The sequence below is a fragment of the Neophocaena asiaeorientalis genome, unplaced genomic scaffold (genome assembly GCF_003031525.2).
Source record: "Neophocaena asiaeorientalis asiaeorientalis breed wild unplaced genomic scaffold, Neophocaena_asiaeorientalis_V1.1 scaffold376, whole genome shotgun sequence".
Classification (NCBI taxonomy): Eukaryota; Metazoa; Chordata; class Mammalia; order Artiodactyla; family Phocoenidae; genus Neophocaena; species Neophocaena asiaeorientalis.
In genome coordinates, this window is record NW_020174368.1 from 444,564 (window position 1) to 461,759 (window position 17,196).

General features: G+C 43.0%; 1 protein-coding gene across 1 annotated transcript in view; it reads left to right on the forward strand.

The window, feature by feature from the left end:
* The window catches only part of MRPS27 (mitochondrial ribosomal protein S27), an 89,863-nt gene extending 74,027 nt beyond the window's left edge, over positions 1–15,836 (forward strand). Inside the window, exons 6-11 of the mRNA XM_024756160.1 lie at positions 165–243; positions 3,263–3,378; positions 7,086–7,188; positions 9,539–9,681; positions 11,691–11,864; positions 14,608–15,836. Of these exons, the coding sequence (XP_024611928.1) occupies positions 165–243; positions 3,263–3,378; positions 7,086–7,188; positions 9,539–9,681; positions 11,691–11,864; positions 14,608–14,847 (855 nt within the window). The 3' untranslated portion in view covers positions 14,848–15,836. The remainder of the gene's footprint in view (positions 1–164; positions 244–3,262; positions 3,379–7,085; positions 7,189–9,538; positions 9,682–11,690; positions 11,865–14,607) is intronic.
* Positions 15,837–17,196: the final 1,360 nt, after the last annotated feature.

Below are 17,196 nucleotides of genomic sequence, written 5' to 3' on the forward strand. Positions count from 1 at the left end.
ATGAGTCACAGCTTCTATTTCACCGTCCCAGATGCTGTAAAATGATAGTCAGATATTTTACAGCTAACGGTGCCGAGGTTTTTCCTGAATAATACATAGGCATAAATTATAAACTGAATTAAATGAATATTTTTTCCCTCATCTTACTTTTATTTTCATTACAGGTCCAATATGGTATTTTTCCAGATAACTATACATTTAATTTACTGATGGATCATTTCATAAAGGAAGAAAATTACAAAGGTAAGAAACCAAACCCAGTTCCATTTATAATGGATCTTCAGCTCCTAAAGGGAAGTAAATGTAGGCACTTTTACTTTTTTTATTTCTTAATGACTCTCTACATCACTCTTTCAGTCAGAAATAGGTGCGTAGTTGATGTACCACACCAGTTGGACAGATAGGAGAATCATATTCAGGTCTTTTTTCCTCTGAGTTTCTGAAGTTTATTTGTTCATGTCTCTTTGGGCAAAGGACAATGAATTTAGTTAAGCAATAAACCTTGCCTGAGCTTCCATGGCTAGTTACGATTATATTAATTCAGCTATTAGCTTGACTTTTTTTAGCACCATTTGCTAACTTTCTTTATTTAAATCACAGTTGTTACAGCATGTGAAGTGTGTAAGTTTAAAATCTTATATACTGGAGAGAGTAGTACCCTCGCTATGAAGGAAAGTCATTTCACCTCCTAGGCTTTTGTTCCCCCTTCTCTAAAGTAAGTGCATTGGTGAACTCTGAGATCTCTTTACCCCCAAAATCCTCTGACCCCATGGAATTAATTTAAAGTGGCTCTTACCTTCAGCTACAGTAAGGGAGGCCAAGGAAAGATGGGGATGTGGCAGACCCTACAGAGCAGTCAGGTGGAGCCCTGCCAGTCTCCAGTGGACAGGGAAGGGTAGTACAGCACGCTTGTGCTTGCAGCTACGCAGACAGTGAAGAAGGAAAGAGGAGGCCATGCCGTTGTGTAAAGACACACACTGGCTTCCCCTTCCACCATTTCATCCTCAGGCTTGGTTCAGAGGAGCCATGCCTGTGTTAGGGTAGTCACTACCTCAGGAATGTGGATGTGGACTGGTGGTCACTTATGCTTTTATGACACCTGTGATTCCTGTCATTGGGTTACATCCTCTTGTTCCTGCACACCAGCACCCTCAGCCTTTTCCATTGCATCACTGCCTGGACTCAGTGATGAGGCTGGGGACCGGGGACCTCTCTCCTTTCTCTTCTCTGGGCCTCTGCTTTATCTTCTCTCTCATAAGGCTTGCAGTTGTTGACTGCCTAAAAATATTTGCTGTGCATTATTATTATTATTTTTTTTTTTTTTGCGGTATGAGGGCCTCTCACTGTTGTGGCCTCTCCCATTGCGGAGCACAGACTCCGGACGCGCAGGCTCAGCGGCCATGGCTCACGGGCCCAGCCGCTCCGCGGCACGCGGGATCCTCCCGGACCGGGGCACGAACCCACGTCCCCTGCATCGGCAGGCAGTCTCTCAACCACTGCGTCACCAGGGAAGCCCTGTGCATTATTTTTTGAAATGCTCATTATCCCTTATCCATTTTAAACATGGGCTTCCTGAATTCAACTAAAAGATAATTAGCTTTTGCATGTTTCATCATCTGTTCTCTGTGAACATCAGATTTAAGGATCCTTATTACTCTATCATTGGAAAATTATGTAGTAGCAGTTTTCTCCCCTCTCTCTTTAAAGGTAATGTTGGAAGGGTAAAAGGAGTTTTGGGTTTGGTTTTTTCTTTTTTTTTTCCTTCTAAATTCAGAGTAAATAATATTGAGGATTTTTTAAAATAAAGTTTTGATGAAGATTATTATTATTTATGGCAAAAATTTAGAAAATGTTATACTTTTTATTGCTAAAATAGGAAATACCCAAGTATATAAATAATTATGGAGGAAAAGGAAATTACTTATACAGATCAACCTAATTTCACTTCCCAAGCTGACTGAAATGAATATAAATTAGAGATAAAATAAATTTGATTTATTTTTCATGTGTAATTTTGGATTCAGTATTGAACAGTTGGCAAAACAGATTATTTTAAAACTGATTTGTAACTTTGTGTTCTTTTAAAATGTCGGTTTGTTGGTGAGATGGGAGTGTTGTTTGTTTAATCTCTTCCAGGTTCTTATTTTGCTACTGACTGACTGGGTGACTCCTCCCTGGTCTGCCTGTCTATCTCAGTTTCCCTGTTTGCAAAAAGTATATAGAAATTCTTGGCTGTGGCCTTATGTAGAACCATGACAACACACACAAAACCAGCTGGCTAGCAACAGCTGCAAATCAGTGCTAACTCTTATGCAGTTCTATATGCAAAAATCGGTCAACAGAACAGCTCAGTCAGTTATTCAAAAACATTTGTTGTGCCTGTGTTATGTGCAGGCACCGTATTTTAAACCAATATTAACATTCTCTGATTTAACAACAAATACTAAGGGAAAGAAATTGTTTGAATTTGATTTTCTTGCCTTCTGCCTATGTTGTGAAATATTGAGGGACAATAAATTAGACCTTGCTCAAGGTCTGGTCTCCTATGATCAGCATTCACGTGAAAACAAATATCTTCTATGTTACACTCACGGAATTATAACTTATGAATAAGCATTTCCTTTCCATTCTTTCAATTCTTTTAAATTGAGCCTGATTGTCCTTTTTGTAGTCATCAGTTTTCTGTCTTTGAAATAATACCTGAGATTTAGAATTGTCTCTAGCATTTGTTCTCTTTTGCCCAAACAGGGAGAAAATTCCAGAACATACAGTGGGGCAGTCAGCCAAGCCCCCTCTCTACTTGTCAGGGTGACCTGGAAAATATATTTGCCTCCTTTCTGTATGCCTTAGCTCTTCCAGCTGATGGACATGATGCCTTAAATTTGCTTTACAGTTTATGAGGCATTTTCACATGTATTATTTTGTTGGACTGTCAACAGTCTTGTGATGTATGTGGGACAAATGGTATTTTAACGTCATGAAGATGATATTGAGAAATTGAGTGGTTTATTTGACATCCTTGAGGACAGTGATACAATAGCACCTGATTCAGTACACAGTAGTGTGTACAATAGAAGCTGAAGACTTGGGAAAGACCTAGTTTATGGAAGAACTAGGACCAGAGCCCACATTTCTTAACTTCTTAACTCTGTTTATTTTTCTGTCATGCCCCACTTTTTAAGAGTGTTTATAGTTAAATACAGGTTTGATGATGTTACCTAAAACTAATTACCTCTCATTTTTACTTTGATCTTCTTTCCAGATGCTCTATCCGTGGTTTTTGAGATCATGATGCAAGAAGCTTTTGAGGTTCCCTCCACCCAACTCCTCTCCCTCTACGTTTTATACTACTGCCTGGCAAAGAAGACAGACTTCAGTGTAAGTGATCTACCTTAAAGCAGCAGTGAGAGCCTTAGAAGAAGCAAGCAGTGGCTGCTCAGTAGTGATGTGGGCACCAGAGGAAACCTCTGCCCTCAGCATCTGGAAAAAGATGCCTGATGTACAGCGCTGTGGCCCCGTACAACCAGGAATGAGTGTTCATCCTGTACATTTTAGGTACTGGGCTCTAACAAAGTGGAATTGGACATTCTTCCACTCGGAAGAATCTCAAGGGAAAGTCCTTATGTGCATTCTGAGACTTGAGCTAGGCTAAGTGCACCTCACACGTGCAGAAGTAGGTAATCGATGATCAGTGAGAGCTGGACATGGCATACCAACGAAGCAGTGAGGCAGCCAGCTTCGACCACGACCTCAGGTATTAAATACTCATTGTTTAATTTATGTCAGTATTTTCCTAAGGTTGCTCTGGGTCAGTCCAGAAGACTAAGTGTGGTTTCTTCTCTTAGGTTAGGATATTTAGTCATTGTTTATTGCTATCCTAAGAATAACAACAGTAACAACAATAGCTAATACCTAAATGGCACTTACTTTACACCAGGCTGTGTTCTTGGTGCTTTAGATTTATTAATTCATTTAATCCTCCCAACTCCATGCAGATGAGAAGACTGGGGCTCAGCGATGTTACATAATAGCCACCCAGCTAGTAGGTGATGAAGCCACCTGGTGAAGCCAAGCAGCCTGGCCCTACAGTCTGCCCTTAACCTCAAATGTAACACCAAAAAATACTACTTTGGGTAGGAACTGAAAAGATCAATTTAGTCTAGCCCCCATTCTAAAAAAATTTATTGTGTATTTTTGTTTTTGTAAGATGAATATCATAGCCTATGGCACACCTCACATTCATTAGTTCATTAAATATATATTGAGCAACTACTACATTCCATACATTTCAAGTGCTCCTTATACAGTGGTGAGCAAAAATTTCCTTCTTACAATCTAAGATGAATATAGGCATTTAAAACAAACACACGAATATAAAATGATGACTATAATGATCACTACAAAGACGTCGTCTATGAAAAGCCTGTATGGTAGTGAGTTTTTGTTTGTATTTTAAACTTGTTAGGAAAGCCTTCTTCCTTAAGGAAATATTTCCTGAGTTAATATTTGAAGCATGAATAGGAATTAACAGACTGAAGAGAGGAAGAACAATCCAAAAAGAGAAGATGACATGTGCAAAAGTCCTGTGACAGAAAGAACATGCTGAGCAGAAATGGGCTGGAAGAAGCTAGGAAGTTAGTGTAGCTGCCACAGAGAGAATTGTAGGGTGAGATGAGATTGCAGAAGGTAGGTCATGCTAAGCTGTTTCATCTACATTCTAAAAATAGTGAGAAGCCACTGAAAAGTTTTAAGCAGAAGGGGTGGCATGATCAGATTTGTGTATCTGGGCTGTAACATGGGTAGGAGGTTGGATCAGGGCCAGGTGGTTATGGTCAGAGCACTAGGAGACTATCATGGTCGTCTGAGTAAGAGTAATGGTAGTGTGGGGACCAGAATGTGGTGGAGTTACGAAGTAGCCGATGACCGTATCTAGGAGGCAAAGAGCATGATGAGGAAGGAAGTAGATGTGGAGGCAGGGAGGTGGGGGTGAAGCCTGACCTCCTCAGTTTCTGCCTGGGGTATCTGGACAAAAGGGTCACCATGTGTTTGCAAAGACTTCTTTTGATGAGGAAGATCATTAATTTGGCTCTGAATGTGTTGCATTTTGAGATACCTTTGAGACAGTCAAGAGATTTCACAAGGGAAATTGGCATCTTAATGGAAAAATCTGGACTGGAGATGTAATTTACAAATCCACGTGTAAGTGTCTGCAGACGAGCCACAGGCCAAAAGGAGAGTCAGGAATGTGTTGGAACAAACACTGTGGGAGGAGGTGGTCTGCATGTAGAATGCTCCTCAGAGGGTAGGTGAGACGAGGACTTTTATGAAATGCGTTGAACTTAGTGGTGTGAGGGCCATAGAGTAATGGAGCAGGAAACCAAATTGGAGTGGATGTGGAGTGAGTCCGAGGTGCAGAAAGGAGACAGTGAGCATCAGCGGTGTTTTGAGATGTCTGGCTATGAAGGGGAGTGGAGGGAGGAAGGAGAGAAGGAGGGTTTGCTTTGTATTAATGGGAGAAGCTGAAGCATGAAATGAGAAAACCTTGAGGACATTGGTAAAATAGCTCCTGATTTAGTCCATAATAGTACATAGAGTAGAAGGTAAAGGCTTGGAAGAGACCTGATATTTTATGTTAACACATAACTAGCCTTTCATCTAAGCAGCAGTGGTTGTATTTTCCCCAATCATCCAAAAAATCTCTAACACATCCATTTGCTTTCATTCATCTTTGTAAACATGCTTTTGGAAGAATCACCATTGCAGCCACCATCACCACCCCTGCTCAGTTCTAGCACAGCAAGGATGCTGCTCATATGGTTTTTAGCCCCTGTTGCATCCTGATACTATAGGTCATGTTTTTCCCTAAAGAAAAGAAAAAATGCTTCTAAGCCTCCTTATTAATTTTTCCCTGGGCCCCTTTTCATACAGTTTTTGTGGGGGAAAATCAAACCTCTGAGTGATTTGCTTTCGCAAGTGAAATGACCTGGTCCTTCATTACCAACTCTCTTGCTTATGTGTGCTGCAGAAGCCCCTGAGGAGGCTTTGCTTTTCTCCCAAGGTCTTTGCTTGTTTCAAAGGTTTAGAAAAACCTTAAGAAATTGCACTTGCATTGCACAAAGGTCATTCCCAGTAAAGACGTTTGGGTGCCCCTTAACACCTGGGGACTTATATACCTGGCTGCAATTGTAGCTTGCACACTTTGTTCATTCTCTGACCAGTGCAGGGCCACCTGAGCTTTGCATTCTGTTATTTCGAAGCTGGAACAAAGGCTCAGGCCGCTGTGTGCTCCTACTGCACCAGCACTGAGAAGATCACAGCCCTCGTCTGGGGAGTTGCCAAGGCTCTCCTCAGGCCTGCCTTTACAGTGAGTCCCCCGTCCCTGCTGTTGCTAGTCTGCAGCAGCCTTAGCAATGCTTGTATTTTGCCCCTTCTTTTCCCATGTCTCATAAGGCTTCAATTTTATTGAAGTGTAATTTTGCACCCTGGGTTGAAAGAAATGATTGCCAAGTGTTTCTGATTGCCTAATTGATTTTTGAGAGGCGTAAATCTATCTAAAGGCAGCCTAATAGTTATATTTATTTGAACACTGTGAAGTAGAAGGAGTCTTATTGCTGAATTGTTTAAAATTCAAAAAGCTTGCTCTGTCATTTCATAGCAGTGTGAGTACAGGGCTAACAGCATGGGTAATCTTTGTTGATTGTCTCAAGGCAGTGCTGGTCCAGAGTGTACGCTTTATTTTTATTTTGTTTTGCTTTTCTGATCGTAAAAGGAACTCTTACTCACTGCCCCAAATTTGGAAAGTAATGAAAAGTACAAAGAAGAAAACCAAAATTGCTTGTAATTTCACTGCCCAGAAATCTGTTAACATATTGGGCATTTCTATTCTGTATTTTTCATTAAACATAAATATCTTTTCTTTCCAAAATTAGAATTATAATGTACCTTTAGTTTTGTTATTTTGATTCTTTTACTTAATGTTATAACATGTTCTTTTTTTCTCTGTGTCATAAAAAATCACATTTTTGCATACAAAATGCATTTATGCATTGCTTGGCTGCACCGTGATCTGGTATATTCTGTTGCAGTGGGAAGAGGAGAGGAACTTTGGTGCATCCCTGTTACTCCCAGGCCTAAAGCAAAAGAATTCGGTGGGGTTGAGTTCCCAGTTGTACGGCTATGCGCTTCTTGGTAAGCTGGAGGTCCTTACAAACATTGTTCTTCATGGATAGAACTGATGCATTCTTTTACTTCATAATAAAATTATAATTTGATTTAAATTTGCGAGTGAAATTCCAATACAGCTTTCATTTTTAGACGTAAAACTAGACTTTGATGGCCTTACAGTTATGACCTAAGACAATAAAGCAGGTTCTAAAACCTCCCACCACTGGCAAGGTGAGAATTAGTTCTGATGGCTCTCGATTATATTTAGTGGTAATCAGTGTGAGGAAGGGATAAAGAAAGGAAAGTTCTGGCCCTCTTTTGGGAGAACCGGCCAGTAGGATCTTTCCCATTATTAACAAAGATCTTTCTGTCTCTTAAACCTAAAGTCCAGGAGGAAAGAAATTAAGAGTTGGAGTTGAACACATATCCTTGGTATTGTTTTCAGGTGTGAGGGAAGAGAAATTCAGAGAGCACATCCAGCAGCACTTGGGAAAGCAGAGAGGGGCTCATTGGTGCAATGTGACTGTGCCACACACAGGACAGCTAGCTCTGCTTTAGACCCCAGATTGCATGAGAATCAGACAGTCAGGAGGGCAAAGCCTTCTGAGGAGCAGCCTCGGCACTTGGGTTGTGTGGAATCTGGGCAAATAACATTCACCCTAAATGTGCATAAAATGTGTCCCGATTTACACAGGTTTATTAAATGCATGTTATTTCATTATCCTTGCAGTCTCTCTCCTAAGTAGGTAGGCATTTGAGAAAGTCCCTTCTGATCATACATTGTGTCTGCTTACCTTTGTTTTCTGAAAATCATCTAAGTTATAGCAGTTTGACTGCTTTTGGAGTTGATCTTCGCCAATAAAATATAGTGTGGCATTCCCAGATGCTGATTCTGATAGAAACTGACTCAGGGAGAAGAGTTCATCAGGCTGGCGATCAGACTAACAGAAGAGTTGACCACTCTTTTTAAAAATCATTTTCTCTTCACTTACCATCTACTTTTGACACTGATTTACACGTTTGGGCTTTGCCTTCAGATGAGCACTCAGGAGTGTTACACCGCATGAATTGGCCGGGAAGTTGTCAAGGCTAAGAAAACGTACTTTGTTGTTCCTGTTGCTGAGCAGAGGCCCGGGTGTTTTGGGTCTGGGAGCATCAGATCCAAAGCCCTTTGCTCTCACTGTGTCCTGTGCTGCGCAGCCTCATTCACCTCTCACAGAAGCAGCTTCCCAGAACGTGAGTGCAGCCAGCCCCAAGCATCTTACAGGTCTAAAATTAGCTGTCACCTGATGAGCTTTGTCTATTTATGTTCCACTACAGCTTTCCCAAATCCTCCTTCCCGGGAAAGATAAGTGAAGGTAGATTTAAGACCTGGCAGCTCAAGGTGACTTTGGTCATTAGTGCAGAAGTTTCCGTTCCCCAGGAGTCCAGAGACAGCCTCTGTCCTCACTCGGGGACCTTGCTGCCAGCCATGTTTTAAGCTCCAGTTGTGATTGTTTGAGGTACCAAGAGAAACATTCATGTCCTGAGACCCAAAAGGATGAATGAGGACTATACGATTTAAGTATTGATGAACCTCAAATAAAGGAAAGGAGAGCAAAGTGAGATTTTTTTTTTTCATAAAGACAGTAATGGGGTGTTTTGGAGCATTTTGAAAAATGTCAAACATTTCCTGGCAGGGGAAGTTGTCAGACATTGACAAGATTTCCACTGTAAAAAAGTTGTGGAATTTCTTTTCAGAGGAAGAGTTTGTTCTTGAAACAAAACTAGTATTTCAGTTGTTTGACTTGTTTTGTCAGGGTAGTTCCACTTAGAGGCAGATATAACAACCTCTGTAGGGACTTCCCTGGTGGTCCAGTGGGTAAGACTCCGCACTCCCAATGCAAGGGGCCTGGGTTCGATCCCTGGTCAGGGAACTAGATCCCGCATGCATGCCGCAACTAAGAAGTCCGCATGCTGCAACTAAAAGATCCTGCATGCCGCAACTAAAGATCCTCCGTGCCACAACTAAGACCCGGCACAGCCAAATTAAAATAAATAAATAAAAAATAAATAGCAACCTCTGTAAATTTCCCTCAACCCTTTGATTCATATATCCTCATGATAATCTCCAGTAGTCCAAATGAAAAAGAAGAAAAATAAGTTCACGTGACTTTATACTGAAAGGTGTATACATAGAATTTTACATTTTTCATCATACATCCAAAGTGTCCCCATTCACTGGGTGGGATGAGGCTCTTGGTATAGGTTTGAAACGATCCTTCTCTATTTCTAGAGCTGCCAGGTAAGTATTCACTTGTGCCTTCAAGTCCTCCGTCTCAGACATAGTGGGAAGCCACGGCTGAGCCTTCTTCATTGTTCTTTTTGGCCACAGGGAAGGTGGAATTGCAGCAAGGGCTGCGGGCTGTGTACCATAACATGCCCCTGCTGTGGCAGCCAGGGTACCTCAACAGAGCCCTTCAAGTAATGGAGAAGGTGGCCTCCTCCCCAGAAGACGGAAAGCTGTGTAGAGAAGTGGTAAGTTCCCTGCCTCTAATTCAGTGGGATTTATCATCTCCTGTTACTCATAAGTCAAGCTTTGGATTTGTTTTCCTTGTCTCCCCCATGCCCCACTTTCTTTATCTCTGTAGAATCATGTACTTATTCAGGTGAAAAAGAGTGAAAAACCACAAACATTCTCAATGTTACTGACAAAAAGCACTAGAAAATAAGATTGATGTTGATTTTATAGTTCAGTATCTGGGAGGAAGACCATTCCCCTTCCCTAAAATTCAAACTGAATTCTGTAAAATACTGTTTAATTCCGCCCAACCCCTAAAGTAAAATCTCAGTAGGAGCTTGAGAGGTTAAGATTTCATTTTTAATTTTTGGCATTTCTGTCTCCTCATTTAGTCCCCGGAGCCTAACTACCTGTCAGTTTTTTCCATCATACAAGCTCTCAAGAAATGAGTCTAGGGACTAGAGATGGCACTGTCTTTCTTTCCTTCCATTAAACTATTCTGTGGTGAATGCATGATGCTGAGGAGATCTGGACCAAATGTTCCTTTCATAGTTCTAAGGCGTTCACTTTGCCTGGACTAGGACACTGTCCTCCCACCAGCCTGAAAGCTCATCCCCCTTGGTCACCTTGGGCTCTTGACACTAAGAAGTTACTAGAGTGAGCTCAGGCTACAGGAAAGCACGCGACGAGCTTACACCCGATAGGGAGCCAACAGTGTTTGTTGCTGCCCAAGCAGCTGTTGTAGCCAGGGTGAGGCATAGAAGGACATCAGGTGTTTCATTAACAGGGTGTAAAAGTTAACTTTGAGCAGCTGCTTATTTGTTTTGCCTTGATGCTGATCACTAGGACTCACCTCATGGCTTCCGCTCAGTCACGGGATGCACAAGTCTGGTCCCTATACTGGCTTCTTAGACTGGTGTCTAGTGAGGCCTTATGTTCTCTGCCAGACATTAACCAAGTATACACATTTCTAAATACATTTTCATGTTTTAACCCTGCTGTAGTCAGTGCTGGTGATTGAAAACACAAAATTATACATAAATGCTTTGCCAGGGAAATACTCCTTCCAGCTGGAGCCAGATTTGCGTTGTTTGTGTCCTGACTTCATAGGAATGTGATTCAGATGTCAGCAAGAGTGGGATATGTGTCACATATATGTATGTGTATGTGTATATATATGTATACCCCACATATACATTTGGGTATAATGTATTAGTGGCATTAAAAAGCCTTGGAGTATTTTCTGGATTTTTGTTCTGAAGTGACATGGACAGAATTAATCGGTATCCATGCAGGTGCTAATGCTGGCCTTGAGGTTGTTTCTGTCCCATCTCTGATGATTAGGCCCTCTGAGGGTTGAGGGAGGTTGCCCCAAAATGAAAGTGGTAGGGGAGAGGGGTCAAAACAAAAAAAACCTTCCGTTTTATAGTTTATTTACTTTCTAAGCCGTAGAAATCACCTGTTACAATAAATTTCATGTATGCCTATCTGGTCTTTGTCAGCAGCTTATATAGATTGACTGATCCCTAATCTCTGGATACCCTATGAGCTAAAATTTTTCTCTGAAGAAGGCCCCTGCCTAGATTCAGAGGCTTTACCGTGCATTCAAAGTGGCCCATTTTGGTTCTGGTCTGTAGTGGTTTTTCTTTCCCTTTCTCCCAATTCCAAAGCAATTGAGGAAGAAAAACATGGAAGGGGTGGTACTTCAGTACCCATCAAGCATAATTCTTGGATTCTTACCTGGGTGATTAAAAGTGAAATCAAAAGCTGCTGTGTTGATTCACTTATACAGATAATTCTGAGCTTGCTTATTCCATTTGTTTTGTACTAAGTGTTCATGCCATGGGACAGGGTGTTTCTAGTGTAAAATTATATAACCATTTCTGTTCCCTATAATTTGATAAGAGAACTCTTCTCGCAATATTTTAGATCCCAGGTTTCCCTTCCTTTCCCTTCTCCAGCCTCCCTTCCCAGTGCTTTCAGGGCCACAGGACATTTAATCTCTGCCCCCCTTTCTGCTCTGCAGCTCGATGTGCTGGACAGAGCGCTGAAGGCGGCTCTGACCGCTCAGGCCCAGGGGTCTTCAGAGGACCAGCCCCAAGAAGGTGAGAAGACCCAGAGGTCAGAAGAACTGGTGGAGCAGCTGGATGTGGAGGAAACTGAACAGTCCAAGCTTCCCCGTTACCTGGAACGATTTGAGGTGAGTTGTAGCAGAATTGAGTCCCTCTCAGCTGTGCATTAAGCATGCTTCTCTGCCGCGGTGATAGACCAGCAGTCCTTTCATGCATCAATGTCACACACAAGGGCATTAAAAACTGACATCAAAAATCACATTGTTGGGCTTCCCTGGTGGCGCAGTGCTTGAGAGTCCGCCTGCCGATGCAGGGGACACGGGTTCGTGCCCCGGTCCGGGAAGATCCCACATGCCACGGAGCGGCTGGGCCCATGAACCATGGCCACTGAGCCTGCGCGTCCGAAGCCTGTGCTCCGCAACGGGAGAGGCCACAACAATGAGAGGCCCGCATACAGAAAAAAAAAAAAAAAAATCACATTGTTATTGCTTCACACAGGAAGTGGTCTTAAAAGAAACAAATGGAATTTTTATGCTCCTTTTCATACTTGAGCGAATCCGTCACAGTTTTCCTAAGGCAGCATGTCATTATCCACTACTCATCCCTGACGTCTGCCTGATGGGTGGGTAATAGTTTGCCTTCTCATAGCAAGCACCTGACTTCAGCCCTGGGTGAAGAGGATCTGGTCATTTCTCCATATTACATTGAACCTTCTTGATCACCAGAAACCCAGGTAGAAATCACAAAGCCTCGTTTGAATATGATGAAGATGAAATGCAGGCATCTTCTCTTGCTCGGCTTTGTGGTGTGCACTAGGGCCATTGGAAATGCTCTCTGGACTACATGGATGGTGTAAACAGGTTTCTACAGGTTTCAGGACAGCCCTGAGCACTCAAACTGCCTTTGGTAGCTTTCAACTCTACATCCCAAAATGCTCTGTGATCAGAGTCAGGGAGGAAGAGCCATGTTCCGATTTTAAGCCCTTGGCCTCTTCCTTGCTGTGTTTCTCATCTATTTAGCACAAAGCGAGGGGAAAAAAAAAAGTTGCTGCCTGAAGGAGAATTCATTGTGTGAAGCAGAAAACGTCCCCATCCCTCCCAGCTGACCCATTGTGTCCTTTTGGTGTAGAGGGATGTATACTTTGCCAGAGTATTACCTTGAAATCTTTGCAGTAATTATATTGAACCAGCTGTGGGAAATCTATTTCCCCTTGTTCTAAGGAGGATCCTAATACCTTTAGTAGCTGTTTTTCCCGGTACTTCTATAAGGTAATTGCTCAACTTCCCTTTTTTATAATTTAGAAACTGAAAAAGGAACGTTAATCGATGTTTTCAGGGTACACAGAGAATTAGCAGCTAGGTTAAGAATTTACATACCTGTTCTTTCCTCTTAACTTTGCAGATTTAGAAAAGCTAAAAAGCAAAAAATCTGCTTAGCCCCATAGATTATCATTTACCATGTTCTTATTGACCAAGGCTGCCCCACGACTCTTAAAAGTTACCACCTTTTTCTTATTGCTTATATATTTAATCTTGGAGAATAGAAATCTGTGCCAGCATTAAATTCTCAGCCCTCACTCTTCCACAATGCATTTTTTTTTTTAATTCACACAAAAAAAGACCAATATTTCTTGACTGCGAGTTGTGTGTTAGGCACTACTGCGTTTCCTTTATCCTCACCTGGGTGGTAGATACTGCTCTTCCTGTGTTACATGACACTAAGGTTGAGGGAACCTAGTCCATAAGTGACTGACTTTGGATTTGAACACAAATTTGAACACTTTGGATTTGCTGACTCAGAGTTGAGTCCTTATTCTGGTGTCCCAAGCTGTCTCCTTGGCCTCAAACCAGGTGGGAAGTGATATCAGAAAGAAAGAATTCTCATTTTACACTTCCTTTTCTTCCTGGTGCCTGATTTTTATTAGTCCCAGGTAATCTTTTTGGGGCTCATTTTTGTGGCTGACCTGTCACACCAGACGTCTGGCCACTCCTTGAAGCCCATGGATCCTTCCCACCTTCCAGCCCCTGCTGTTAGAGCAGGACTCATCACCTATGCCAGTAAATTGCATTTGTTTTGTGGAACATGGGGTGTGTCATATATGCTAAGTCTGGGGCCATAAGTGGGTCTCTGATGATCTACATCTTGAAGCACTTAAGTAGATTAGTGTTTTTAGTACTTTACTTCTCCAGAAATACAATACCGACCAAATCGAGCTGCCATTTCAGATGGAGCCATAAGTAGTCAGGATGTCAAGGCTGACCTGCAGTGAAGCACAGCACGTGGAGGCTTATAATAGCGCAGGCACTCATGGGAGCTGTTTAGCATGCCGTTAGTAAGAAAGCGTTGACATGAATTCCATCTGTTGAAAGGAATACTGGTTAGGCAAACATTTATCCCAGTAATTCTAAAGGAAAAGCTATGGATGAACTTGCTCCATTTTATCAGCTGCTTCTGCCATTTTGTTTCCATCTTAGGGTTCTTTGTTCTTGGAGTTTGCTGCTTAGTTTGGTGCAGGTCAGAATGGAAATGAAGGTTTCTTTTCTTGTGCAGTGTTTGTGGTCTAAAACAAGAAATTACACAGGGAGTCACAGCATATGGAGTTCCATTTACCGTTTGTGAGTGAAGGGGAAGAAATGACATGTGGTGCATCTTAGCAGAATTGCTGGGCTGAAATTTAAAAAAAAGAGCAAAAGCTAACAGTGCCTGGATGAAAGGCAGCATGACAGACTCCCAATAAAGTACCTTCTCTGTGACCAGAATGTGTGGAGATTTTGTAAGTGACTTAACCTCTTCTCTTTTCCTCTTTGTATTCTTTACCTACCTGCCCCTCCCACATCTTCTTTTTTTTTTTTTTTCCTTTGTTTCCAATAGGCCTTACATTCTAAGCTACACGCTCTGGGCAAAGTTGAGTCAGAAAGCCTTCTGACCCTGACCACCCAGCTTGTCAAGGAACAGCTCCCTACCTGTGAAGCAGAAGACATCGCTGCCTACGAGCAGAAGCTGCAGCAGTGGCATCTGGATTGGGTACATTTGATTCAGAGGGAAAAGGAGCAGAGGGAGAGGGCCAAGCAGGGGCAGGAGGCTCGAAGAGCAGCAAAGGCATCTGTCTAATTAGGCCCCTCAGGGCCCACAGGAACTTCACAAGAGCCCATCTCAGGATCCACAGTGGCCCTGAGGGCAGCCTCAGTGTCCTGCATCCACCTTCTCCTGTTCTTAAAGCAGACCCCCTAAGGTACAGAAGCCACGCTGTTCACATGTCAAGCCATGTGGCCACCCACCCGGATGCCAAGAAGACTGGAACCATGAAAGTGGCAAATGGTCAGACTGAAGCCACTAGCTAAATACCTTAAATAAGGGCTCTCAAAGCTTATAGTGGAGTTCTTGGGGGACAGGGATCAATTTTGAAGACTGAAAATCCCTGATACCTAGCGATGGTGGTGGGAGAAGCCGTGACTGAAGAATCTGGTCTCAAGCACAAGCTTTTGAATGGTCTCTGTGTCCCCAGCCGAGGCCACCTGCAGGTCCTGAGACCTTGTCCCCCAGTCTCCTCTCGCGTGCAAGCTCTCAGCCTGAGCTGGGTATGGGATGCCTGCACATCCCCACTTTCCCCTCCCAGACCTGAACTGGGAGAAGTTCAGTACAGGAGCAAACACAAGACCTACTGGCTCTCAAATTTCAAGGACCCCCGGTGGCATTGTTAGCATGTCAGGGCTTTTGAGGAGAGAGCTAGCCCTAGCTCTGAAGCTTCCGTGGCTTGACTCCCCATCATGTTGCGGTAACTTTCTTACAAAGCATTGTCTCAGCCCCTCATCAAGTAGGTAAAGCGAGCCTTCTGTGTACACACATGCACACACATGCAATTTGTGAACACAAGTTTCAGTTAGAAATTGGAGAAAATGAGAGGTGGGATGGGGCTTGCAGTGCGCAGAAGACATGAATGATTGTAAAACTGTCAGGAGGTGGGACATTTCTCTCTGGGGTTTCTCTGTGGAAGGGGTCAGTGGCCGCTCTTGCTTGCTGTGTAATTTTGCCCTTATGTGTAGTGGTGTACTTTTATGCAGGATTGTGCTTTTGTATCAAGAACCTGTGGAAATAAATGTTCTAGGATCATTTTGGTGTATTCTTCATCTTTGGGGGAAGGGTGGGAGAAGTAGGGAGTTTCATCGTCATTATAGTCACTATGATTTTGAGCAACGTATTTTCAACCCTCCTTCTCCAGTAGACTGTGGCATTTGTAATAATAATAATAATCACCACAACCACTAACTTGTGTTCAGGACTCGCTGAGCTCCAGCAACCCTATGAGTGAGCTACTATTACCCTATTTTTGAATAAGGAAACTGAAACTAAGTAACTTACGTGGGGTCAGGCTCCCACTGCTTCTCACCCTGCATGTTCCCTCCGTACATACCTGCAGTCAGTATCCAACACAGGGCCTGAGTCTTACTTAGGAAGAGGGTTACGACCAAGAGTTGGTTCTGACATTTTGGTTTATCAAGGGCAGGACATTTTCAGCCCTTATTATATCAAGAAGCAGGTTCAAGATACATCAAAAGACGCCTTTTGCTCAGTAAATTAACAACCATCACACATGAAGCATCTGGTTGATATTTCAGCTCATAGTTTTGCCTGCATTTTCCTCCTTGTCTGTGCCTGTGGCACTTTACTTCCAGGCTTCAAGAGACCACTTCACTGTGCTGCTGCCCAGCAGGAGTTTCCAAGCTCTCCACTCCCGGACTTCTTCCATGCGTGTGCCCGCATCTCTCTTAGGAACTCTCGAGAGTCTCCCCACCATCTACTCCCCTTTCCCCAGGCTCTCCTCCCCTGAGCTATAGGATACCCTACCACCCTCCTAGATGGTGAGAGCTGACCACAGTTGTCCTTGGTCTTTTCACCAATATCACCGTCTGTATTTCTACCACGTGGATGGAGAAACTGCTGTCAGTACCCTGGCCTCTGGGGATGACCTGAACTGTAACAGATGACCTTCCCTCGAGCTGACCTGCCATAGTCACAGCCAGACCTCCAGTCTCATATCACTAATCCAAGATCTTACAGCCTGAAGTCGCATTCTCCCAGTCTTCCCTTTCTCTCATCATGTGACTCCCGCAGAACCAGCTCTTCCCTGTACTTTCTGCCTGCAAACCCTTAGCCTTAACCCTGTCACTCAAACCCTCAATCTCCAGAATTCAGACTCTGCTTGCCTTCCTTCCAGTCTGGGCCCCGTGGTTGGCCATCCCACTGATGCATCTCTAATTTCTTTTCATTCCCTTTATCCAGGCCCACTTGCCGTCCACGGACCTGTATCCTTGGAGCCACCTGTTATGGGTTGAATGGTGTCCACCCACCACCACCAAGGAAAAAATATGTTGAAGCCCTGACCCCAATGCCTTAGAATCTGACTTTAGCTGGAAATAAGGTCTTTACAAAGATGATCAAATTAAAATCAAATTATAAAAA